General features: G+C 39.4%; 2 protein-coding genes across 2 annotated transcripts; both read left to right on the top strand.

Annotated features, from left to right (window-relative positions):
* Positions 1-1,263: 1,263 nt before the first annotated feature.
* Positions 1,264-18,278, top strand: LOC109081051 (kinocilin). The gene is made up of 5 exons (XM_042771349.1): positions 1,264-1,870; positions 5,592-5,660; positions 6,093-6,170; positions 9,573-9,672; positions 17,827-18,278. Exons 1-5 carry the CDS (start codon positions 1,723-1,725, stop codon positions 17,900-17,902), a joined length of 471 nt encoding a protein of 156 aa, XP_042627283.1. The 5' UTR covers positions 1,264-1,722; the 3' UTR covers positions 17,903-18,278.
* Positions 18,279-21,405: 3,127 nt separating this feature from the next.
* On the top strand, positions 21,406-26,691 carry LOC109081024 (transmembrane protein 275-like). The gene is made up of 2 exons (XM_019096026.2): positions 21,406-21,862; positions 23,632-26,691. Exon 2 carries the CDS (start codon positions 23,762-23,764, stop codon positions 24,404-24,406), a length of 645 nt encoding a protein of 214 aa, XP_018951571.1. The 5' UTR covers positions 21,406-21,862; positions 23,632-23,761; the 3' UTR covers positions 24,407-26,691.
* Positions 26,692-27,145: the final 454 nt, after the last annotated feature.

Below are 27,145 nucleotides of genomic sequence, written 5' to 3'. Positions count from 1 at the left end.
GAAGCAATATTTTCATCAGTGTTCTGTTCTATCAGCTTTTACATACTTAAATCTGCATATTTTTATTTACCTTTATAAAGGTGTATTTTTAACCTTTTCAGATGTATGCATCATCTTTCATGTCAAATTATTACAATTTATTTAAATTCAATATACATTATAGGGCTGCTACAGGTCAGATTAAATAATTTACATTGCAAATAACAATTACAACTGCAATAAATCATGTTATGAGATTAATGTTTTAAATGCATTCATGAATATACAAATAAGAAATGTTGAGGGAGGAAAATGCATACTTTTCAACATACTTCTGAACTAAACGACTAGTAAGTCGTGGTAAGTCACTTAATTAGTGAGTCACTGAATCATTCATTCAACTTATCGAATGTGTTATCACGCTGGTATCTTAAGGACTTTCGTGGACAGCTTACTCCTAAAGTTTTTAATATTCTACACATTCAGTCTGTCAGTCAAAAAAAAACTAATCCAATAAAATAAGTTTAAATAGATTTTTACCTTTGATGGGCATTTTACCTTTATAAAGCCATTTTTTCTATAAGTGTGCATTATCTTTTGAGTCAAATTCTTACATTTAATCAGTGAATTAGAATAATAAGACAGTAATAATAATTAATTTGACAATAAGCAAATGAAATCAGTATCAACAAAATTTATCTTTGCAATCCAGACATAAACTGCACCTGAAGTGGCATTTAGAAGTATTTACAGACCGTTTAATGCAGAACATGAATGGATTTAACTTGCAGTTACAAATGCATAAATAATTTTATATATTAAACATAAAACGTTGAATACTGATATTTGAAATGATACTTTAAATGTGAAATTAAAACCGCCAGTAGGTGGCAGCATGTCACTGTTAATAAGTGAGTCACTGCGACTGAACCGATTCATTTAAACAGTTGATTCATTCAGGAACGAAACACCATCATGTTGCTCAAAGACGCAAAACAGCTTGGTGGCTTTGTTTGGAATTATTTTTGTTGGCGAAATAAAACAGGCAATATGGTGTCTAAAACGTAAGTCTTTTAATAAAACTTCTAGTTTATTGAACTACTGTTGAATTTTTACCTCCGTGTGTTTCTTCTGAGTTTATGTGTGCTGTTACGCTCATTTGTTCTGAAGTCTCTCACGAAGAGTGAGCCTCAGCGCGACCTTGTATTCTTCTAACTTACTGCAATTCTCTCTGATGACGCAGTAATTTACCGCGAAGAAGAAATTCTTTGGTCTGTCCAATGATTGTAAACAGTCTTTAGGTACGTCAGACTTAAAATATTTGAGCGGTAATGTGACCAAAAATATTTAAGACCCATCGAATCCGAATTTAAGACATTTTAAGACTTTTTAAGGCCTTATATTAGGACAACGTTATTTAAGACATTTTAAGACTTTTTAAGGACGCGCGGACACCCTGCTGGCCTGGCCTGGCCTTCCTACTCAAATGATTAGTCGCCTTCAATCAGACCCAAATTAGTTTGAAGGGAACAAGCATGAATCCGGCAAGGTAACCAGAGCTCAGTGTTTAAAGATGTATGAAGAGCCTTGAGGAGAAAGTAGAGTCTCTGTTAACCCATCTCACTAACAGTGAAACTTTCATACAGTGACCTGTCTTCATGAGTGTTTGATGTTCATGCGGGTTTTGAATGTGCGCGTGTGGATCAGCCAGACGGGGCAGGTGGGGGGTTTTCCAACTGCTGAATGAACGCGGTCAGTATTGGGGAGTACCATGGGCTGCGGGTGGGCTCGGCCCTGCTCAGCATTGTAGCAGGTTGTATCATCATTGGTGTGTCAAAGGACTGTGATGCAGATGCAGTGGGGGGCATCTTCCTTGGGGCAGGGGGGCTTGGTAAGTTGCAATTCTCTAATCTGATCAGCCAAAACTACATTTGATATCTAAAGAGACATGTTTTCCAATGGTTGATTCCATCACTGAATACTGTATATTCTTACTTTTTATGTAGCGAAATAAACTTTAATATATAGGATAGTCAATCAATAAAATTCAAATGTATGTAAAATATAAATGTCTTCATTAAAGGGATAGTTCAGCAAAAACTGTAAACTTCTAAAAACATTTATTCACCCTCATACCATTCCAAACCTGTACGACATGCCTTCTTCTGTGGAACATAAAAGGAGATATTTATCAGAATGTCCAAGCTGCTCTTTTCCATACAGTGAATGGTGATCTTTTTTTGTGAGGATTTTTTTCAGTGAAAAATGGCTTAAATTTCTGACTACACATACAAGGCTAAATGTATGACTTTGGAAGACTCAAAATATAACACTGGAGAGTTTTGGAGCTCCAAAAAGGATAAAAAGCACAATAAAAACACTTTTTGGAGCTTGACAACTCCAAGTCCCCATCCACTTGTATGGAGCTTGGACTTGCTAAGCTTCACGGGTTTGAAATGACTTGAGGGTGTGTGAATAACATAATTGTCATTTTGTCAATTGTCAACTATTCCTTGAATTTACTAAATGAATCTGCATATAATGCATTTTTAACACTACATCTAATCTCTGCTCCATATCAGCACACCTACATTTCACACCATTATCCTTTGCCTTTTTCAACAACGAAAAAAAATGAACCCATTTAAAGAGGGACGTTGGAAATGGTTGCACGTTTTCCACCTATGCCTGAACTATCCCCCTGAAGTCATTCACTGTTGAGGTTCGTCAGGGCCATACATCATTTGATCCAAGTCTGTAATCTAAACCACCTGCTTACGATGGTGGGTATGTAATCTACACAGGGCCCTGTCACAATAGAGCTGCACAACACACCAGCAGCCTTTGATCTATTGTTTACTGCTGGCAGTGTTGGCAGTAAGGCATTACAAAAGTAATGCCATTACAGTAATATATAACTTTTTTGGTAATTTTATACTTGTTACAATCTCAGTAATGCACATTACAACAAATTTAACTCAATAAAATAGTAAAAAAGTCTCCTTTTGCTGGAATTTGACGGTTGAGGTGACTGCATGAGACAGATTTTACATTTGCCAGATGGACATTACATTCTTGTCCTTTTCTCTGACAAACTGAAAATAATGGAGAGTCATACTTGCCTGGACATTTTTAGTGAGTCTGAAGACCTTGATAAGTTAATTTAGGTGGGTTTAATTAAGGTTGAAGCTAAACTCTGCAGGCCAGTGGCCCTCCAGGAACAGGTCTGGACACGCTTGCACTATATGAACAAAAGTATTGGGTGATACCTGACCATTACAGCAACAGGGACTTAACTGACATTACATTAAAAAATAAATAGACTTTAATATGGATTTGTTCCCCCCTATACAGCTATAACAGCTTCCACTCTTCTGGGAAGACTTTTCACAAGATTTTGAAGAGTTTCTATAGGATTTTTGCCCATTGATTCAGTAGAGCGTTTGTGAGGTCAGGCACTGATGAAGGACAATAAGGCCCAGCTCGTAATCTCTGTTTCAGTTTATCCCAAAGGTGTTCAGTGGGTTTGAGGTCAGGCCTCTGTGCAGACCAGTCAAGTTCTTTCACACAAAACTCATCCAACTATGCCTTTCTATTGGGGCACAGACATGCTGTAATAGAAAGGTCTACCCCAAACTTTTTCCACAAAGTTGGAGGCATAGCACTGTCCAAAATGTCTTTTACATTAAACATTAAGGTTTCCCTTCATTGGAAGTAATGACCATAGCCCAGCTCCTGAAAAACAACCTTGTACCATTATCCCTCCTCGACCAATCTTTACAGTTATGCATCAGGCAGGTAATGTTCTCCTGGCATCCGCCAGACCCAGACTTGCCCATCAGACTGCCAAACAGAGACGTGTGATTCGTCACTTCACAGAACATGTTTTCACCTCTCCAGAGTCGAGTGCTTTACACCACTCCATCTGACACTTGGCATTGTACTTGGCTTACATGCAGCTGCTCGGCCATGGAAACACATGCTGATATTAATGCCAGTGGAAGTTTGGAACTCTTCAGCTACGTGTTGTTGTTTTACGTGTTGTGCGTCTCAGCACTCAGTGACCCTGCTCTGTGACTTTATGTGGTTCTGCTTCACAGCTGAGTTGCTGATGTTCCTTAACGCTTCCACTTTCCAATAATACCACATACAGCTGACTGTGAAATATCTAGCAGGGATGAAATTTCATGAACTGACTTATTGCAAAGTTTGTATCCTACCATAGCTGCATGCTTGAATTTGGGTCAGAAATTATTAACGATAAGTCAGGGGTGAATTAGGAAAGAAAGAATGAGATTAGAGGACAAAAATGACAAAGAGGAACCAGAAAGGGAAAATTGTCGGAGGGAGGATACACAAGCAAGAAATGTGGAGAAGGAGCGCTCAGCATGCTGCAATCATGCCTGGCAGTGGCCTCTCATAACAGAAATTGGCCAAAACACAAAGCCAGCAGAGGTGCCTCATCCTTTTCAAACAGGAATTGATTCACAGCTTGAATAGCAGGTGCATAATCAAAATCCAGCACAGCCCCTGCAGTCTATGGCTGTCTCGCCAGCAGCCTCAGACCTCTGAAAACACAAGGAGACAGACAGAAAAAGAGAAAGAGCTTCATTAGCCACAAGGAGATGTTTTTGGGAAGGCATGTCAAATTAGAGTGGATGGCTTAAAGGGATAGTTCACCCAAAAATGAAAATTCTGTTATCATTTACTCACCTTCATGTCTTTCTAAACCCAAAAGCTTTGGTTAATCTTTGAAACAAAACCACAGCTTAGAACCAAGAATGATTAAAATGGTGTCGTAAAACAAATCCATATGAATTGAGTGGTTTAATCTAAGTCTTGTGTAGAGATTTGATCGCTTTATATAATAAACAGATGTCATTTTTGTTTTTATTCACATACAAACACAGATAAAGTGCATCATATTTGGTAAAATGGAAGCTTGTGTGTGTGCCAGAACAAACCTCACTGGTTTTCGTGCATCACAAACAAACATTCGAGCTTCCGTGTTTACCATATGTAATGTGCTCTATGTATGTGTGTTGATCATATGCTTAAATTAAATCTGTTCATCATATAAAGTGATCATATCTCTTCAGAAGACGTTAAACTGCTCCAGGTTACCTGGATTTTCAATAGAGGGACAAACACCTCTCAGGTTTCATTAAAAATTTTTTTTTTAAAAAATCTTAATTTGTGTTTCAAATATTAACCAAATTCTTATGGGTAAATGATAACAGAATTGTTTGTTTTTGGGTGAATCATCTCTTTAAAAAGTAAGCCTTTTGTGTCCATTTAACAATCACAAGTGCTCTGTTTCTTTCTGCTTTCTTAATAACGCTTAAATTGCTGTTCATCAATTTGCAGTGTAATGCAATATGCATGGGGCCTGTCTTTAGTGTGCAGCTCTAGTTCAGGGAGCCATTTGGAAGAGAGAAATGCAGTAATACTAGAGCTGAGTGTTTCCGTACTCTGCAAGGTTTCATGCAAGTTAGTTCTGGTTTGCATGTCCATGCTGTCTGCTTGGTTAAGCCTGGTGGGAACATGCAGGACATGAAGGATGATGACAACATGGAGTGAGTGATTCAGTCCTCATCTGTTGTGCTCTGCAGGTCTCCTCATTGCAGTCTACCCGTTCATAAGAGTGTGGTTCAACATCCATCACATACTGCCCAACATAGGTGAGACTATATAATATTATATTTTATAGCACACATAACATTTTAAATGTGTGTCAGGGTTGTGAAAATAATAATTAAAACCCCAAGCTTTTCAACAATAGTGTATATATAATTTGTGTGTAAGGCTGATAAAAAACTTTTGAAATATTTCTAAACTAATTCCTTTTCTAGCTATTATTATACTTATTGCAGTCAGTTTCTGTTGTTTTTATTGTGCTTTCCTGTAAATTCAAATGCATCATGTTTAATCCAATTCAAAATATTTCTCAGTTCACACAACCCTGGTGCCTATCAATTATATTTAAATGCTGTATAAAGTTTCACTAAAGAGATCATTTTGAATATGTTGTGTAACATGAGATTTGTTTCCGTTTGTGATGAGAGACCATGTCGCACCACTCAGACTACTATGACAACATCTAATTTTCTCAGGCAACTTCAGAGTGCACCCGATGGCTACAAATTCAAATCCAGCCCCTGAACAACCTGCAGTTACACTCACGCGAGAGGGTAAGTGGCTGTTTCACACACAAACCACTCTGCTTCCAGTCTGGCCATTGAAGACTGATTACCTTTGACACCAGAGTGACTATATTTCTTTGGGTCAATGTACAGCCATCTTCTGCTTCTAATTTACACTCTCTCCGGCCTGCTAGATCTGAGGCCGGAGGCTGTGACAAAATCCAGAGCTTTAGTCCAAGCTTATATAGAGCCTTTCCTTTTGGTTATTTCATGTGAAATGGCATTATGGATTTAATGGGTAATGACTAAAACTCTGTTTCCAATAAAGCCTAATTCTTACTAATTGTTTTGTTTGATAATTGCTCCAACACTTGTTGAACTTAAAAAACAGCCATTTCAGAGGCTCTAATAGAAACACAGCCATTAAATTAAATGCAGTGTTCTTGTTCCTCACTTTATTGTTTATCCATGGTAGTTTCAATATATTGTTCCCAATCTTCCACTCGTCTCTCTCAATGAAAAGGATGTTCTAGCAGGTAACTATTTCAGTTAAACGCAATCAAATTTGCCTTGCAACTTAACTGGAAATTTCTGGGCTCCCACAGTCTTGGAAAACCTGGATACATGAGTTAACAATTTTAAAAGTGTGATTTCTAGACCTGGAAAAGTCATGTACAGTGGGCATAGAAAAGAATCACCCCCTTTTAAAATAATCACATTTTGTTGCTTTGCATGCCACAGACATTAAGGTCTTTTTAGAGATGTTTGGAAGTTTGATCTTAAACACTCCCTCTCTTTGGTCTTTAAGTATGACAGATATTGACAGAAATTATAAGCACTTCCCTAAGATATTAAGCACTCTTATATGAGAATCATTTAATCTGGTTTATTTTCAAATAGTTTGTCGTAAATAAACATCTCAGAAAAATGTTATGGGGTTTCAAATTGGAATATGATTTTTTGTTATGAAATAGGGCATAATTTTCATACATGTGTTCTGTAGAGGACACCAAGGCAAACATCATGTTAATGAGGCATTTTGAAGAGACATAAAAAGTCAAAAGGGAAAGAAATTATAGATCAATATTCCCATGAAAAATTTTATTTTCTTATGAAAATGTAGCCAAGTTATTACTCCCATCATTACGCTTCTTTTTTCATTATGTTTTGCCCTAAGAACACATTAATTACACATTAGATCAGGGATAGGCAACTTCGGTCCTGGAGGGCCACTGTCCTGCAGAGTTTAGCTCCAACCCTAATTAAACACACCTGAACAAGGCAATTAGTGTTTTCGGGATTACTAGATAGATACAGGCAGGTGAGTTTTTATGAGGGCTGAAGCTAAACTCTGCAGGATAGTGGCCCTCTAGGACCGGAGTTGCCTATCCCTGGATTAGATGTTCAAATCTATAGACATTTTATGCACATATTCCATAAAGTACAGTAGTATATCAAATCATTCTGTTGTATCTTTCATAACATAGTTTAGAATCATCTCTGTACAAAGTTTGGCTAAAAATAGCCTGAAACCTAAAACCTGATTGGTGAATGACAAAATAAAAAATTGGTTTTGCCTATACATGCCTTTTCATATCTATTTATTTTGTTGAATAACTTAGTCCTGGCGTCCTCTACAAAGGACATAGAATAAAATACGAATAAAATATATATTTTTTCAAAAATATTTTTTCTCCATTTGTTTCTTATGTATTTATTTAAAAACTAAAACTATTTTAAAACTCGTATTACTCATTATTATTTTGGCCTTTATTTTTGTAATTTACAAAAACTAGGACAAAACTTGGGCTAGCAAGACAATAGTTTTTGCCCATCCCTGAGACTAGACTAACTGTTTTGCCTGTCACTTTGTAGTATTTAGTACCCCAACATTTATGTTAGTTGTGGGCCATTACCAATAATCAGCAGACACCAGTGGTGATATAGGTAGAAGGAATTAGTTAATGACCAATACGACTGAACAGTACTTTGCAACATGGTTTTGGTCTGAAACCTGACATGGGCACTTTTAGTTATGAAATTACTGCAGTCATGAGATGGACTACTAGGAAAGCACATTTACTTAATCAGAAAGCTCACTCCCTGCCCTGCTGTGGAAATTACATTGACACGTGTCAATCCCTGCTGATCTGGCGTTGTCAGCTGAGCAAACCAGTGTCCTTCAACTCACACAGCTACTGTGTGTCCTTGTGGCCTCCTCCCTGGCCATTTCCTGCTTTTCCGCACATCTGTTTCTGCCCCATACATAATGCACAGTCATTATGAGATCTGTGTTCAGATGAGTAGATTGATAATCTAGAAAAACAAACACACACACACACACACACACACACACACACACACACACACACACACACACACACACACACACACACAAACACACACACACAAAAAAAAAACAATCACAACAACTCTTATTTAATATGATTCCTCATTTCCTGCAGTTGATTTTCTTGTTTTGTTTTATTTATTTATTATTTATTTTTTTCTTCAGAGAAGATCAGACTGTTTGGCTTTATTTGAATCCTAGGTATTCTTTGAAACTGTGCACATGTGGCTTTGCAGTGAAAAGCTATAAAAAGCATGATTATGCACTAAATTTTCACTGCCTGTATTATGCCCTCAGAGCACACAACAATCATGCACTGAATCATTTAAACAGACAGTAGGGACGTGTTGAGCGAACAAAGGGCAGTCTCATATTTTGGTCTCTGTCTGTGTCTATGGCCTTTTATTCAGGGATGTGATAAGCTAAGGACAAAAGATAACTAAAAACCTTATTTAACCTATAATTATTTATTGTATTTTTTTTTTATTATTACAATTATTCATTGAAGAAATATTGCAATAATTTATTCTAATACTCTACTGTAAAATTGAAAGACTTTTTACATATATATACATTTTATTTTTAATTATAAATTAATTAATTTTGCATTAATTTCTTTGTTTTAAATGTTAAACTGTATCCTTTTGTTGAATTTAAACCAATAAATACTTTGATTAAAGGTGCTGTATGTAAGATTTTGACTCTACTAAAGCATAAAAATACCATAATATGTTTGCAGATATTTAAGAAACATGATAAGTTAACATACTTGTGTATCTGAAAAACAATGCAGTCAGTTATTCTTCTTTGAAAATGTGGGTTCCGGGCCGGAATGTCGGTGTTTGTTTTGGTTTGTGAAACACGCCCACTGACAGTTTACCCAATTGTATTTCGAAGCCCCAGGTTGCCAGTTGGTGGAAAACACAGCGTATTTCATTTCGTTCTTCGTCAAATTAGCTCATTCCTGTTTGTGTCGTCAATCTGGCAACCTACGTGTGCATCAAGTCTGAGGAGGAGGGGCCGGGTGAAAAAAACCCTCTCCAATATTTTGAATTTGGACTGCAATACCTAGTTCAATTCTACCTGTCTCATTCTTATAGGGACTCAAAGCCAGCTTAATGTAGAGCGTTCGAAGAGCCGGATGGGGACATTTGTGGAGACAGCATCTCCTACAGTAGCCGAGGGCTCACAGGATGATGGGTGAGACATGCATTTACAGTCGAATTATATTACAAAGCAACCCTGATGTTTAACAGCAGAACAAGAGCTTAAAAAAGCAAAATGTTAAGGAATGAATTAATCTATACAGCTTTTGACCTGTGTAAATCATTTTGTCATTCACATATTCATAACTTTACATTAACAGTGAGGTATACCAGACACAAATTAAACTCGCACATACGCTCATACATACTCCCCTCATTACATTTGCGAAACAATGAATTCCCTTTCTCAATATGGCAGTCTCTCTCTAGGGCCTGAGAGTAATTTGATTCTTGCAGTCAGCAGTGCCAAACAGCCCACGTCTTTGCTCAGGAACAGAGTGATTGGGATTTCACTTGCTTCGAGAGAGGCTTTTTGCTCCCCTATTGTGCTCACATTACATTCTATGTCAGGAGCCAATCACTTCCAAGACATTATTTTAATTGACCCCCTTTGTGATATTTTACACTCATACAAGAACCACCACAGTACAGAGTAGAGAGATTGGTCCATTTTCTGCCATCTTTCAACTGCATGGTTTGGCAGAGCAGTGCTCGCCAATAAGGATTGCCCAATGGCCTGGGACCAGCGTGAAAAACCCTTGAGACAGAAGACGAATCTGTCACTGGCCCGATCAGGCCACTGCTGTGTTGTCACAAAAGTTTATCATTTGCACATGTTTTTACAGCTTGCTAATTTTAAAATTCAAACTATTTTAAAGCTTTCAAGCAAGATGCAAAAGACAACTGTGCACGCTGTGCACACAGCACGCTCACAGAGATACCTGTCTCTGACAAGGTGTGAACCACAAACTCAGTTTATTTCCCCACCTTCTTGCACTTGAACAGACAAATACATACTAAAGTAGGTCAAAATACCCATTGTGGTGAGTAACTTTGTAGCTTTAGGAATGACTAATCTATATTTAATTTATGCAGTGGAGTACAGATGCACTGGTTGACTGGCCATTTTTTTGTTTTATTTCAACCAATCTCTGTTCCGGGCTTGCACACAGACTGCGTGCAGTCATTTTCCAAAATGCCATTTGTGTGGAAATATTACGTCTATAAACAGCCGTTAACAGAGGCTAGAGAGGCTGAAAACGGACGAGGAGAAGAGGAGAAAGTACTTTAGCAGGCAGAGCAAGATTACTGTTCATGATGCACAAAATATTGGAAGAAAATCCTAAATATTAAACTGGGGGTTTATATGAATGTATCTCTGAGGGGAGCTGACTGTCTTCAGAAAAGTTTACATGGCATTTTGTTTTCAACTTGCCTCTGTATAATGCATTTATAGTGTTAATAAGCGCAGCTATATATTCAGTTGTGCTATTAGTTGTAATTTGTTATTTGCTCTTATTTACAGACTGTTAACTTGTCTTTAATAATTTTTCAACTTTATATTTGTTAGGCTATAGGTCTTTGCTGTGTGATCAAAAATGGAATCAATCAAGAGTTGTAAAATTGAATTGGTATCTAAAATTTTGGTGTCATATAGGCTTATTTAATAAAATAAAAGATGACATGGTTCAACAACAATGATAACAGAAATTCACTTTCAGTCGGTCACTCTTAGCATTACGTCTCGCTTCAAGAGACCAATCTACTTCGAGTGTAAACAAAATGAGCCAATGCACACTGGAATGCATTTATTGGATCCAGCTGCAGCTGATCACAGCATGAGCATAAAAAGGCAGCAGGTGGAATGCATACCAGCATACCATGCATACCAGCAGTACAGCACTTCAGCGGTGGTCGTTCTGTGTCGAGCAGGTTGCGCACAGGCTGAACTACCCCCCTGTTGTGCTGCAAGCGGCCATTTACCCAGTGCGCCTCAGCACTAAAAGAACATTTCCCTGAAAGAACAAATTTCTCTAAAAGAGCTCCACGGGTAAAGACGATGGACCGTCTTTTTTTTTCACCTGTGTGTTTACTAGAATGCAGTCGTTACCTGGCGCCATGTGATGGTCACGATCGCTGCCTCACGTGTCTGGGCATTAAACACGCTGAGGTGACTTTCGTGGATGACTCATATTTCCATTGCGGGAAGATGACCATCTCGGAGCTGGGGACCAGGCTTCGCTACCTCCAGGGGGCGGAGTTCCATTGCCTCTGCCGCGATCTAAGGCTCGCCAGGCGAGAACTACTTCCGGCAGTAGCATGGGCAGTTTGAGGGTCACAGTGGTGGCAAACCCCTCAGGGAACCAACCCATCGGGGCCCACCACTCCTCCAGCACCTCCGATCCAGCTGGGCAGCCAATGGAATGCGCTGGGCCCTCTTCAAAGAGGGTACCAGCGGTATCCTGCGGGGGCCCCCCCGATGACCTGATGTTGATGACTGCATTGGAGGGAGAGGTTTCTGAGGAAGATTCGGCTGCGCTGCCGCCCTCCGGGGTGATGGCAATGCCTGAATCGGGTCCAGAGATGCAGCTATGCTTTACTGGGCCGCAAAGAAGGTAAGGCTCGAGTGGAATCCTTCCAGGCTGGATGATTGGTTTCTCGGGGTGGCTTTCTTCCCAGAAATGCATGAGAAGCTCACCAGGTCATGCCAGTGCCAGCCAGTCTGAAGCGAGCCTAACCAACCAACTCTTTCACAGAACAGCTTTCAACATAAACACAAAAGATCACATCGAATCAAGATTTGAAGTTCTTTTTGGAAAACTGGGACGCCATGTCATCCGGACTAAAGAGGACAAGGACAACCCAAGTTGTTATCAGTGCTCAGTTCAGAACCCTGCATCTCTGATGGTATGGGGTTGCATGAGTGCATACGGCATGGGCAGCTTACACATCTGGAAAGGCACCATCAATGCTGAAAGGTATATCCAATTTCTAGAACAACATATGCCCCCATCCAGACGTCGTCTCTTTCAGGGAAGACCTTGCATTTTCCAACATGACAATGCCAGACCACATACTGCATCAATTACAACATCATGGCTGCGTAGAAGAAGGATCCGGGTACTGAAATGGCCAGCCTGCAGTCCAGATCTTTCACCCATAGAAAACATTTGGCGCATCATAAAGAGGAAGATGCGACAAAGAAGACCTAAGACAGTTGAGCAACTAGAAGCCTATATTAGATAAGAATGGGACAACATTCCTTTTCCTAAACTTGAGCAACTTGTCTCCTCAGTCCCCAGACGTTTGCAGACTGTTATAAAAAGAAGAGGGGATGCCACACAGTGGTAAACATGGCATTGTCCCAACTTTTTTGAAATGTGTTGATGCCATGAAATCTAAAATCAACTTATTTTTCTCTTAAAATTATAAATTTTCTGTTTAAACATGTTGTATTCTGAATAAAATATTGAAATTTGAAACTTCCACATCATTGCATTCTGTTTTTATTCACAATTTGTACAGTGTCCCAACTTTTTTGGAATCGGGTTTGTACATTGAAGTCTATGCTAAAGCCATTAGCCTCAAAGGTTAGCAGTTAGCATTAATATCCAGTGGTTGAATGCAGTTTGGGAAATGCTAAAGTGATTTAACCCTTCAAACACCTCAACTAATACACTTTGGTCTCTTTCTCTTTCTTATTTCTCCCTTTTCTCACTTTTTACCACTTTATCTGCATTTTAACAGAAAGGGAAATGCTGACTCACAGTTATTAATTGTGCCAAATTAAAATTTAATTAAAACATTCAATTTATTTGGAATCATTCAAATTTCCCTCTCAGATCATTTAATATTATCATTATATCTAGTATACCCTCTTATGCCTAATCATTTTATGTACAAATAAGATTTGAACTTTGAAAGTTTAAATAAACTTACCTCTACCTAATTGATTTATTACCCTTACAGTATCAATAGGTTCTATACAGACTCACACTTACTCATCATTTTATTGCGTTTTTCCACTCTTTCTTCCTGTTTTGGTTATACACTTAGCCACTATTGTTTAATTAACTTATTGATTTCCTTCTTTTTTAAATTTAATTTTTGCTTAATTTTTATTACTTTTTAATTTTACTTTATTTTACTACCATTTTCTTTCCTTTGTGTATCCTAGCCTGGGAACAACACACCTGAGCCCTTAATAGGAGACATTGTTATCCCTCACTACGAGTTCAAAGAAATTAGAAAGACAACTCTCTTTCACTCAAATTTATTATTTATTTTTTGATTAGTTGTGCAGCAACTAAAAACAACGCTCTACTCGTAGTTGGGCACAACAGCAACAGAGCCTGCTAGTGGACCCGATCCACTCAATTTAATGTCTCCGTCCCTTCTCTCCTGTTCTCTCCTGCTTTCTTTCCTCTTTACTTTTCACATTTGTAGGGACCTGTAAGAACCATCATTCAATTCTATGTGAATGAAATACACAATCTTGTCAAAGAAGACGAATCATCCTTATGAATTTGAGTGTAATCAACCCCTCCTTCGTTCTTCCTAACCTCCCTACATTTGGAAACGCAATCCGAATTTTAGCATCTCATCCAACACTGAGATAAATTTAACAGAGATAAGTTGGGAACAACTGTCGCCTTCGCAGCCGCCCTGGTGAGTGGTCCAACTGTAAGGTGTACAGTGTCAAACTTGTTAGACTAAGAAAAGAGATATCAGCAGTATTATTGTATTCTTTTGTCTAAAACAGATTTAATAATATTGTTTACCTTCTTGATAACAACATTTAATTGGAAAAATAATTTTCCCACAACCCAGCTGAAACTGAGCGACAAGCACATCACCCACCTTCAAGAGGAGCTGACACGTGCAACAAGCAGAAGATGGCCTCAAAGAAAGGTAACAAAACATCCACACTCTTGAACTCCATCACCAAGGACTCAAGCCTTGCACTGGATGACACCCAGTGGCATCACAACACCAGAGTCCTCCATCAAGAGCACAGAGAACATGACACCCATGTCTACGACAGCTTTCAGCCGAACCGCTGGAAAAATTCATGGGACCAGCCACATTTATCAAGAAGCCCAAAAGATAAGAACAACTGGAAACCTAACCAGACATCCAAAGGTAATTGCTGACTCATCTAAAACCAACTTGTGTGGGTAAGCGACAACAAAACCCACCTCAGCAGCACTCAGACATGCACAGTGCTGAGTATGAACAAGACAGCTTACCATCAGAAGACATGGAACAAGTCATGAGACAAAATGAAAGAGTTCCTTAAAGACAAGCTGAACACAGATGACCACTGTGACGAGTGGGGCGGGGCCGAGAGCCGTGGGAATGGGTTGAGGCCGGTGGAGTAATTGGAAACGAGTGACACCTGCGCCACTCACCGGTCTCGAGTCCCACAGAAGAACTCCGGCAGGATAAAAAGAGTTACAACAGTGAAGGACGAGAGAGGATCAAACATTGATTTTTTTGATTTTGTGTTTTGATTCTGTTTGTGCATGGCAGTTGTCCGCGAGGGGCTGTCGCGTTATTTTGTGTTTATTTTATTATTAAAGTTTTTATTTAAATGTTCACTGGTTCCTGCCTCCTTCTTCCCGATTTACAAACGTTGTTACAACCGCAAAGTTGAGTCTGCTCAGTTGTGTGAGCACAGGGACCTGATGCTCCGGCACCTCAGCCTGTTGGGTCTTCGGGTCAACTGGGAAAAGAGCAAACTCTCCCCGACACAGAGGATCTCTTTTCTCGGTATGGAGTTGGATTCAGTCGAACAGACAGTATGCCTCACAGAGGAACGTGCGCGGTCGGTGCTAACCTGCTTGAATTCGTTCAAGGGCAGGACGGCGGTTCCACTGAAACTATTTCAGAGGCTCCTGGGGCATATGGCAGCTGCAGCAGCACTTACACAGCTAGGGCTATTGAATATGAGACCACTTTAGCACTGGCTTCATGGAGTCCAGAGGTGGGCATGGAAGTGCGGCACTCATCGGGTCCAAGTTACAGCTGCCTGTCACCTTGCGTACATTAAGCGACGAGGTGGTCTGCGCTCCTGTCGCATGTCGCAACACACCAGCCATCTCCTCCTTTGGAGTCAGAAGGTTCTGAGGTCACTTCATGCCATTCACATTCCAGGCCTGCTCAACCGTACGGCCGATGTGCTGTCTCGAGCTACGCTCCCGGGAGAGTGTCGACTCCATCCCTATATGGTCTAGCTGATTTGGAGACATTTCGGAGCCGCTCAGGTAGACCTGTTTGCCTCTCCAGAGATCTCTCACTGCTAGTTGTTCTACCCCTTGACCGAGGGAACACTCGGCACAGACACACTGGCACACAGCTGGCCGCGGGGCCTGCGCAAGTATGCATTTGCCCCAGTGAGCCTTCTTGCACAGACGCTGCGCCGTATTGGCCCACTCGGACCTGGTTCCCCGAACTAGTGCTCCTTGTGACAGCCCCTCCCTGGCGGATTCCTCTGAGGAAGGGGACGGGATGTGTAGGTTCTTGGTGACCTACCCCAAGAGGTAGTGGATACCATTACTTTGGCGAGAGCACCATCTACGAGATACGCTTATGCCTTGAAGTCGGCTGACTCCCAGGTAATCCTGAGGCGCTGGCCTGGCTATGTGCCCAAGGTTCCCACTACCACAACCCAACCCTAGCTTTGCTCTTTCCCGTCCAAGCCTTGAGATTCTACGTAGACCGGACACAAATCTTTAGGACCTCAGACCAGCTCTTTGTCTGTTACAGAGGCCGGCAGAAGGGGAAGGCCATTCCTAAGCAGAGGATGGCCCACTGGATTGTGGATACCATCACCCTGGCTTATCAGGCACAGGGTGTGCCCTGCACATTCAGGTTGCGAGGATCCTCCTGGGTGCTGGCTCGTGGCTCCTCGCTGACAGATATTTGTAGAGCTGCGGGCTGGGTGACCCCCAACACGTTCGCTAGATTCTATAGCCTTCGTGTGGAGCTGGTATCCTCCTGTGTTCTCACCTCAAACCAGTAGTGGCACTGAGAGGCTCCGGTTAGTGTCGGCTTGCTAGAACTGCTCCGGAGTGTCCGTATTGTAGACCCTGTCTAGCTCCTCCATCCCCTCGGCAGCCAGACGTGGCAGAATGTCTGGCACCAGGCCCTCACTCGCTGAATCCTTGAGAACCAGTAGAGGGCTGGATTCCATATGTGAGACCTAAGTGGATCTCATATGTGTAAAGTCCACAGTATAGCCTCAGAACCCGTGTTTCCCCGGCAGACTTCTGCCATTTCCAAGAGGGATACAATCACCTCCAAATTTCCATATGCACCTAAACGGATGTTCATATGTGTATTTGCTCCCGAGACCTCCTTCAGGAAGGATGGGGCTTCTGCAATGGCCCCGTTCCAAGTGGAACAGGTATGTTTTCCCAGTTTCTCACTGAGCGGGTAATGCTACGACAATGGTGAGTGGTCTTCTTGTTGCGAGAAAAAGGCACACAGGGCACTGGAAGGGGCAGCATCCATGGTGCTTTGGTAGGGAATCCCAATTTGTCGGCCACCGACGTGACATCTCCGTTCCCTCCTTCAGGGAACGTCTCAGTTGCATATGGTAACCCTCGTTCACTGAAGGAGGGAACGGAGACGTCTTGTCCCATCGCAATGACTGCTGTATCACTGCTGAGCGGCCGGGTCACCATCTCGGCTCCTCAGCGTAATATGTAATATGTGGTATGCATTGCACCTGCTGCCTCTTTATGGTCATGCTGTGATCAGCTGCAGCTGGATGCACTAATTGCATGCCAAGATGCATTGGCTCGTTTAGTTTATACTCGAAGTAGATTGGTCTTTCGAAGCGAGATCCCAATTCGTCGGTCACCGACGTGACGTCTCTGTTCCCTCTTTCAGGGAACTAAGGGTTACCATATGTAACCGAGACGTTATTTAATTTTTTTAGTGGCAGGGCCAGTGAAAATTTTGGCAGGGAAAGTAAAAATTTGAACCACTGGCCTGATCGGGCCAGCAGGAAAAATCCTTAGAGTTTAATGTGTTTCTTACAATCTGGGTATAGATTTGAGAAGTCTTTTCTGATCAAATACGGCTCTTTTGAAAAATGGAAAAAGAAAGGACTCGACCATTCCCCATTATGAGCTTATTGGTCTCCAACCACAACAAAGAAGTTGCTGTGGAGTTGGTTGTCATGGTGACTTACACCACTGCCTTCATTCATAATGTCATTTATGTTGCATGAGGACCTATTCAACTTACAGGAATAAGCAAACATGCTTATACGCATTATGAGCGTATTTTTTTCTTCTAGCCCTTCTGCAGATGTTCCAGATATTTTGGGAAGGCGAAAGTTTAAGTCACCGTCTTCTGATCAAGACCCTTTATAACGGCTGGATCCAATGGAGTCTTATTAAAGAGCAAAAAGTATTAATTTCACAATAAGCAAGGCTGATCTCTACTAACCGCTCATTATGGTATTCTATCTGATTTCACTCATTCAGACAAGGTGTCTTCACTAATATTTAAATAATGTTTGATGAAAACAAAGAGCAAGCTGAACATCACACTGAACGACAATGAAGTCAAGAACAGCCATGTGCTTAAAAGGAATGTTAACCCAAGAAATTAAAATTGTATCGTCATGTACTCACTCTCATGTCATTCCAAACTTGTATTCCTTTCTTCATTCTGTGGAAAATAAAAGAAGATTGAAAGAATGTTTGAGCTGTTTCTGTCCAAACCATGAAAGTCAATGAATTCCAAAACAATACTGGACGTTATTTTTCAAAAATGTTATTTTTCAAAATTTTTATTTTTCAGAACATAATCTGCTGTCATTTACCCTCATGTCGCTTCTGAGTTTCTTTCTCCTGTGGAACACAAATAATCTGATGAAAGTTGAAAATCAAACAAGACTGGAGCTGATTGACTTGAAAAACTGTGTTTTTGCTGGAATGCCACTGGCAACCTTTCAGTGAACCATTTTTTTTTTTTTTTCTGTGAGCATGAAGAACATTTTAAGGTAACACTTTACTTGAAGCCTTTATGTATAATACATAATAATAATGTATTATAAATGTATTCATAATGTATGTTGTAATGCATTATATATTTTCATAAATAATTGTAACTCAAGGTAAAATGCATTATAAAGTTTGTGGATTCCTTGTTAATCTCCAAATCTGAAATTGGTCGTTTGTCATGTGTTTTAATGCATTACATTTTCTCAAGGTGTATTATAATGTATTATAACTTGTTACAATTATTAATGAGTTCATACAGTCCATTATAATGTGCATTCCAAGGCATAATTAATGCATTAAAATATTTTACAATTAATGATATATATAAAGTCTTCAAGTAAAGTATTATCCATTTTAATAATCTAACTAAATTTTGTCGACAATAAAGACACTTTTTTGTGAACTGGAAAGGTTCCATAAATGTTAAAGGTTCTTTATGGAAACATACATTGCAATAAAGACCCTTTATTTTTAAGATTGTATGGAAAAAGAACACTGAGTATGAGTATTTCTCAAAATACCTCCTTTTGTGTTCTACAGAAGAAAGACTATCATACAGGTTTGGAGCAACATGACAGAATAAACATTTGTTTTCCTGATTACCCTGTTCTCTGAAATGCTTAGTATAGCTGCACCGTAGCCCTTTTGCAGCATTAGTAATGACTCAGATGCTCACGTACTGTATGAACACGTAACGTGCACAGCACAGAATCATTGTACATCCCACGCAGACCATCATTGACACACTAAGGCTGGCTATGCAGTATCTGTCCTTGCAAGGCGACAACGAAGAGAGACACTGCCTGCTGTTGCCAAGAGCTCTGACGTACACTAATGACTGAATTATACACCATTGTACTGGGTGTCTTGCACAACAGCACTAGAAATAAGTTTCAAACAAACAGGAAAATATAACTTCATGATGAAGTTATTAAGGTAACTCATCCACCATATTGGAAAAAAACAAGGTGACTGTGCATTTGCAACCATAGTTATTCCTTTGTCTGAATATCTATATCTGCAGCAGATAATTTTGCTAAAAATACAAGCTGGAAGTGACTACCTCAAAAAGGTACCATAGTTTAAAAACCGTCATATTGAATTATTATGTAAAAAATCACAAACCAAACACATTCTCTTCTGTAAAGGTTGTCCCATTTCTTATCTCAGAAAAGTCATTGATGTTTACTGTGAGTGATGACGTGTTGCCTGTTCCAAGATGGCAGAAGAGTTGACATGTCTGGAGAAGTCAAATGTGGCATACCCTAGATAACAAATTGGGCCGGATCTGGCTGAGTTTCGGCTGTGAGTTTGGCCCAAATACAACATGGAATTACAGCCCAAGGTTGGTCAAAATGCTGTGACCCGAAAGTCACCCAGACCAATGCTGGAATCAGACCAAAACTCACCCACAACTTCACAATGTCCCCAGAAATCATCCATATCTGTCCCACAACAGTGCCAGAATCCCTAAATGTCAAAAAGATGAGAGAAACCAAATTCAACTGTTACAAGCAATAATGCAATTTAAAAGATGGAAATGTGGTGTGCATACTTGATGAAATACAGAAACCAACAAACAGAAGATAAATGAAATACAACTTTTATTTATAGATGTGCAAAAAAGGTAAAAATATAAGTTGCAAAAAAAAAAAAATTGCTTACTTAACAATAACTTAAAATTAAGCTGTTCTTCATTTTTTGCCACCCTCAGAGTCGCCAGCTAGATTAATCCAGAGTTGAATAACTTTCAACCTCCAGCTCAGCTGTGTGCACAGGATTTCTTCTTACAGCCTCTAGAATAGGAGCATACATTTACAGAGTTAAAAAATACATTTAAGACACCACTAGTCTAAGAAATATGACTTTCAACATTCATTCATGACATGGGAAAACAAGTCATGAAAAAAAATCCACTTACCAGTCACAATGTTTTTAAGCGCCAAATTTTGGAAAGGTGTTTTCCCATTTACACCTCTCCAGTTCACCACTTTGGCCAAGTCATTTTTGATTGCCTGCCTCATGTCCTTCACATCCACTCCACTCAGCAATCCAAGTTCAAGTACATGAAATATTTTTAAAGCATGCTGGATCGAAGATCACTTTCCAGGGTAGTAAATGAACTTAAATCTTCAACTGGAAACCATTTTAGACTTAAATGGTTAGCCTCTGTGATCAAATCAACACTGTTTGCTTTGAGATCTTGCACCATCCTAATAATGTTCCTCTGCTGCTCCATAAGAATCTCTTGTTTAGTTATTATGTCATGGAGAAGTGCTGAAACATTAAATACAGGAATGACAAGGTTTACCCACCCATGCTGTGAAATGAGCATTACACTAACAATGAATATATGATAGAAAACAAAAAGAAATATAACATCTTATGAATACATATACATATCTATCCTATATACTGTTTGTTTCTGAAATAAAACAGCAGTAACATATTACTAGTGGCCACTATAATCAACTAAATAAAATAACAAACGCTGTATTTTGACAGAAATTATGGTTATCATGGTACAGTTTTGTAAGGGGAGATAAAAGAGACATGTTTAAATGTTACTTTGCAAACATTTACATATAATAATTACAACATATTTACAGTATAATAATGTACAGTACTGTATAACAATTTAGACAGTTTATAGTAAAATAATTTAATAGGCCTAATACATTTATTATTACTATTGTAAAATAACAATAAACGCAAAACAATAAACCTATTTCAAACACTGTAAAAAATATTTTAGTAATAAGTTTGTGAAATTTTTATATTTTACTGCAGTACTTATAATTATGGTATTCTGGCAATGATATTAACTATGTGCTGGGTTTTTTGATGTGGTCGTTTGGCCTGCTATCATAAAGAGATGTTGAACACTGGGAACTGTGGGCATAGTTGATGATGAGAGAAAGGGTCCCTCCTCCCAATACACTCAGAGAACACATGCCCACCCGCTCGCTCATTCACACCACTGCACTGATCAACACGGGCTTCTGTGCAACCTGTTACTGCTAACGCGACAGGAAAATAGTATAACACTTAATGCTTAGCATCATTTGGTTTTGTAAAAGAAAAATAGTCGTTAAATGAGAGCACTACTGTCACTCAGAATCTGACGCGTGGAGCGCGACGGACGTGTATTGAGTGTCAGCAGTAGTCTGTTGATCTTTATATGAGTCGGGCAGCGGTGACAGCCGAACCCGCGTCAAAGACATCATATGTTTGTAAGGACGGCGTTTTCGACAGATTTCTCACGTACCCGGAGACCTCCATCATCGAGCCTGTGTAATAATTCCTCTGGACGTCGACTAAGCGGTAAGACCTTTTCTTGTTTATGAAGAGACGCTGATAATATTCTAAATCACTGCATGTGTTTATATGGCTGACAGCACCATATTTATATATATATACATATTTTTAAACAATTGTCTTTAATTACGTCTCATGGGCTATCACATCCGGTGGGGGTGAAGCCAGCACTGATGCTCATTGCTCCTGTAGTACCCACGGATTTGTCCTGATTCATTTTACACAGCTGATAACACAATATGATTTAAACGGTTATTGTGTGAAATTACTAGCTTTTTAAATTTGCTTCAGCAAGTAGGCTATTATGTGTCCTTGGTGTTGTGAAGTTGGCTACAGTTGCATATTAGAGCAAATGGTGACTATGTGAAAACAATTCTTTTCTGAGTGTCATGACTGTTGAGTAATGCGCTATTCAATGTCATTTTTTTTTAATGTTTTTTAATGGTACATTTATGTACTAATACCTTCCATACTATATTACTGGTATACTGTAAATGCCTAAGTAAAACCTGTTAATTGACTGTTACCTGACTAAGTTATTTTGTTACAAGACACTGTAACAAATTTTCAAATAAATTGTGGGAAAATAAATTACTTTATAATCGATCATAGAATATATACATTACCGTTGGTGTAAAAAATAAAATATAAACAGTTATATTGTGAAATATGACTATAATTAAAAATCTGTTTTCTATTTGAATTTATTTTAAAATGTACTTTCTTCCCGTTATGGCAAAGCTGAATTTACAGCAGCCATTGTTGATTTATATTGTTAGGATTTTTTGATGAAAAGAAAGTTCAAAACAGCATTTATTTGTCAGTGTCTATCAATCAATCAATCTATCTATTCGTCTGTCCGTCCGTCCGTCTGTCCACCAATCAATCTATCTATCTATCTATCTATCTATCTATCTATCTATCTATCTATCTATCTATCTATCTATCTATCTATCTATCTATCTATCTATCTATCTATCTCTGTCTCTCTATGTATTCAAGCACACACACACACACACACACACACACACACACACACACACACACTGAGGACTCTCCATAGGCGTAATGGTTTTAAATGCTACAATCCGAATATCCTGTCACCCTACACCTAAACCTACCCCTCACAAAAAACTTTCTGCATTTTTACATTCTCAAAAATTCTGTATGATCTATAAGCTTGTTTCCCCATGAGGACCTCAGTGAAGGTCCCCAAGGTGACACGAGTCCCCACGAGTCAGTGTGTATTCAGGTTTAAGTCCCCACTGGGATAGATAAACATGTACACACACACACACACACACACACACACACACACACACACACACACACACACACACACACACACACACACACACACACACACACACACACACACACACACACTCACACACACACACAATATTAGTATATAATTTTCTTTTATAAGTAAAAAGTATGGGGCATTCCCAGATTTCCCTGTGGAAGCAATCTCATTTGTTTAAATTTTATTTAATAAATTGGTTTCTTCTTTATATCCTGTTATCAGTGGAGTATTTATGTTGCACTTTATGTGATTTAGTTCATGTTTATTAAAATATTTTATTGTTGAGTGTGTTACCCTGATGTTGTTCTGACTTTATGTGCTCAGTTATTATTGACCCCAGTTGCTGAAAGGGCCAACTTTGATAACAACTCAATAAATGGCATCTTGCAATGCTTGTTATGGTAAATTTCTGATAATACCTGCAGTTTATTATAAAGTATGACACTCACTCTTTTTTTCTACACTACAGGTTGCATTCATAGTGTGTGAAGCAAGCACTCATGAAGAAGAAATGTGTTTTTCTTACAATTTGCTGATAAGGACACGGCAGGTGTGAGTGGGGTTGTGGCAGCAACGCTGTATCTGTGACCCTTGCCAAGATGGTTTGCAGCGAACAGAGTTCTGGCACATCAGTGCCCAAAAAGGAAACGCAGACCCGCAAGAAGCGGAAATCCCGTCCTCAGGGTCTGCCTTCTCCAGCCCTCTGCTGCGCATGTGGATTGTGCATTATGTTGGCAGGCATCAACATCACCTTAGTGGGTGCCTTCGCCTTCAGCACGCTTGTGCCCTCTAGCAATCCCCCAATCATCATCGGCCCTATACTCCTGCTGGTTGCATTCTCCTTCTTCGGGGCTTGTTGCATCTGCAGTCGCTTGCCTCCGCCTCAGAGCTCTCGTCGGTCCAAAGGAGGTGGTGGTTTGGGATTCATGGGTCGGGGCGGAGGTGGGTTGAGTGGAGGGGCAGCATTTGAGATTGAGACCAGTGAGCACACGATGCAGGACACCACAGCTGTGCAACTTAGCCCCACCAACTCACCCTGCTCCTCTCACGCCTCCAGCCCTGAAAGAGAGGCTCCTGCTACTGCCGCCAACGCCACCGTTCCCGCCCCAGACTACGTCCCTCCACGAGCCTGCAAGCTCTTCACTATGGAGGCCAATGGACCCAACTCAGCAGCCTTTTCTGCTTCTACAGGGGGTGGAGGGGCAGTCCGGCTCACTTTGCCCTCAGACTGTGCCGCCACTTAAGGCTGCCAGTTTAGGTCGCTCCCTGGAGAAGGGCTGGTATTACATTATGTAAATACTTTTTCAGAGGGGAAGACATGCACTTTGTGTGAAGAATTCATTTGATTATCACAGCTGGCTTGTGCCACGAGGTGCAATAACAATTAAAAATATTCGCATAAATTCAGCGGGTTGATTTTTGGAGTCTGCGAGGGCCATGCGCTCCTAATAAAAATGACAGAGGTATGTGAGAAGCATATGAAGAGCTTTTGCATTCCCTAATGCTCCCATATCCAAAAGAGAGAGAGCCTTGAAAGGTGAATCACTGTAGCGTGCTTCACATATTCATACTGTGCCACTGTTACTCAGAGCATTCACAGTTACTGCGCTCAAAAGAGACTGAATCAGCTGTTGTGTAAAGATGGCTTTGGAGACGAGCCTGAGAAACAGAACGGAGAAAGACATATCACTGTGCGTTGTCATATGTCAGTGCACAGACCAAAAAACAGAGATGCTGTATATTTTCTCTTAAATATTTTCTCTTCAATGCTAAAATACATTTGAGAGTAAACTGTCCTTTTTTTGATGACTCTCCATAGCCAACCTTTTTGGATTTTGTCGATATTGGATGCTTAAATAAGCCACGACACTGTGCGAGAGTACTGCTTTTTTCACATGATTTAGAAAACGAGGTTGCTAAGCAGTGCCGTTGTTTGAGTTCAGGTTGACAAATAATTCAAATGTAATGAAGGGCGGAATAAAAACTTTTCCCACAATTATAGTGCAATTCGCCTGACACAGTGTGGTGAAAATGCGCATTTGATGACTGAGCTGTACTTGTACTGTTTTGTGTTGAGAGTTGTGACTTAATTATTTAATGAACCAACCAACAGCCCATTTGTTTTCTGTAAAAAAGAAAGAAAGAAACTAGCCGCAAGCCTTCAGCCTTTATTTTACACTGTGGTTTACAATGCTGCCAAGTAAAACATTATTTCTTTCCCTTAAGATTGCCAAAGGCTGTTTTCTCCTTCTAATATTCCTGTTCTGTTGTCCTCTGTTGTCAATACCTGAATTACATCAACAGTACACTAACATTCATGTATACTATACATCTGCTCACAGTGTTCCTCCCTAAAATGTCTTTTCTTATCTTACTGTCTCTGTGCCCCCGTTTTTTTTTTTTTTTTTTTTCCTTTGAAAGCAAGAGCCCGAATTGTTCTCAAACATGCCCTCCATCACTGACCCACACTGATGGCTGAAGCCAAACAGTGAAACAATTTCCCCATGTTGATTCTACCAGAGAGGTCAGGTAAAAGCAGCTTTTGGTGGCTGAGCACACTGAAAAAGCAAAGGACATTACCCGGTTATACCTTTTTAAGAATTATAAAAGTAGCTAATGTTCCTTTGTTATCATAATAATCAGTTCCAACCAGCAGAAAGGGCTGATTTTTAATGAAACAATTCTGTACTTAGTGTTTTCTTTTATTTTCTGAGTGCCAATGCATCTGTTAATATGTACTTTTAGCTGTTTAATATAGTGCAGCATATTTATTATAACTATATAGGTCATGTGATAAATACTGATGAAAGCGCAACATGAACTGCGTGCTTACAAACAGTGCACTGTTGTCATGGGATTGTGAGCTTTCGATATAAGAAGTTTCAGTGAAAGAAGAGAAGTTGAATTGGGGGCTGTGGAAACATTGGCATCTTTCTATAATGTTAGACTCTATGAACTATGTCCACCTCTGTTTGTAAGCTGCTATTTGCCATCTACACATCTGCTGTAGTCTGAATGAAACGAATGCTGCCTTAATGACAGTGATCTCAGGATCAAACCAGTGAGGGCTACTCAAATGTCCAATGAGGACATTTGGTAATGTGGTATTAATGTACTTAGGGAAATGTTGTATTGTTAATTACTTTCTACCATGTATGTTTTTAAAAAGGTATTTAAATGAAAGGAAATGTGATGTCATGTGAAAAGGTTTTGATAATTTGCATTATTGTTATTATTTTGGCAATAGGCCATGTTGAGTACAATAATGTATAAATGGTGACTTGTTTTAAGCATTGTTGGCACTGAAAATTTGAATTGTGTCTTTTGTAAGTTGCTCACATCATAATTATCCACCATTTAACTCCCACTCACATAATTCATTTAGAATTGTGTCCACACCTCTTTTTATCTTTACATGTTTGAACTATTCTCTTTGTTCTTTTGAGTATATATGTGGAAAATATTACATTAGATTATGAAAAAATAACTCTTGGCATGTCAGAATAAACATTAAAAGCAACATTCTTAACTACTGTCTGACATTTAGTCATTTCACATTAAAAGAAACAGTGATTTGATGTAATGTGTGGCAACAATGGCTGCAACATTATATCTGAAATGTGAGGAGAGGCCGATCCTATTTACCACACTGGACTGACATAAACATACAATATAATAGCGCTCTCAAAAGAGAGTTTCACTTACTTTTCACAGATGCTTACGTGTTAAGACAGTACTTCGGAAAGATGTAAGCTCGTAGCTGAAGCTGTATTATATACTGTGGCATCGACTGTGGGATTTAACATTTTTATGAGCTGTTAAATTTCATATCATCTCACAAAACCAAATTCAGCCCCTATAATTTAAAAATTCATGAGCATTCGTAAAGAAACAATAATAAAAAAAAGTATGATTGTCCAACCACTAAATCCAACACAGTGAGGCCAATTCTCTAAAACGTAATATAGATATGAATTGCCATG

This window comes from Cyprinus carpio, chromosome A2 (assembly GCF_018340385.1).
Source record: "Cyprinus carpio isolate SPL01 chromosome A2, ASM1834038v1, whole genome shotgun sequence".
Lineage (NCBI taxonomy): Eukaryota > Metazoa > Chordata > Actinopteri > Cypriniformes > Cyprinidae > Cyprinus > Cyprinus carpio.
The sequence above is the reverse complement of the archived record's forward strand: the minus strand, read 5'-3'. Positions and strand labels throughout refer to the sequence as shown.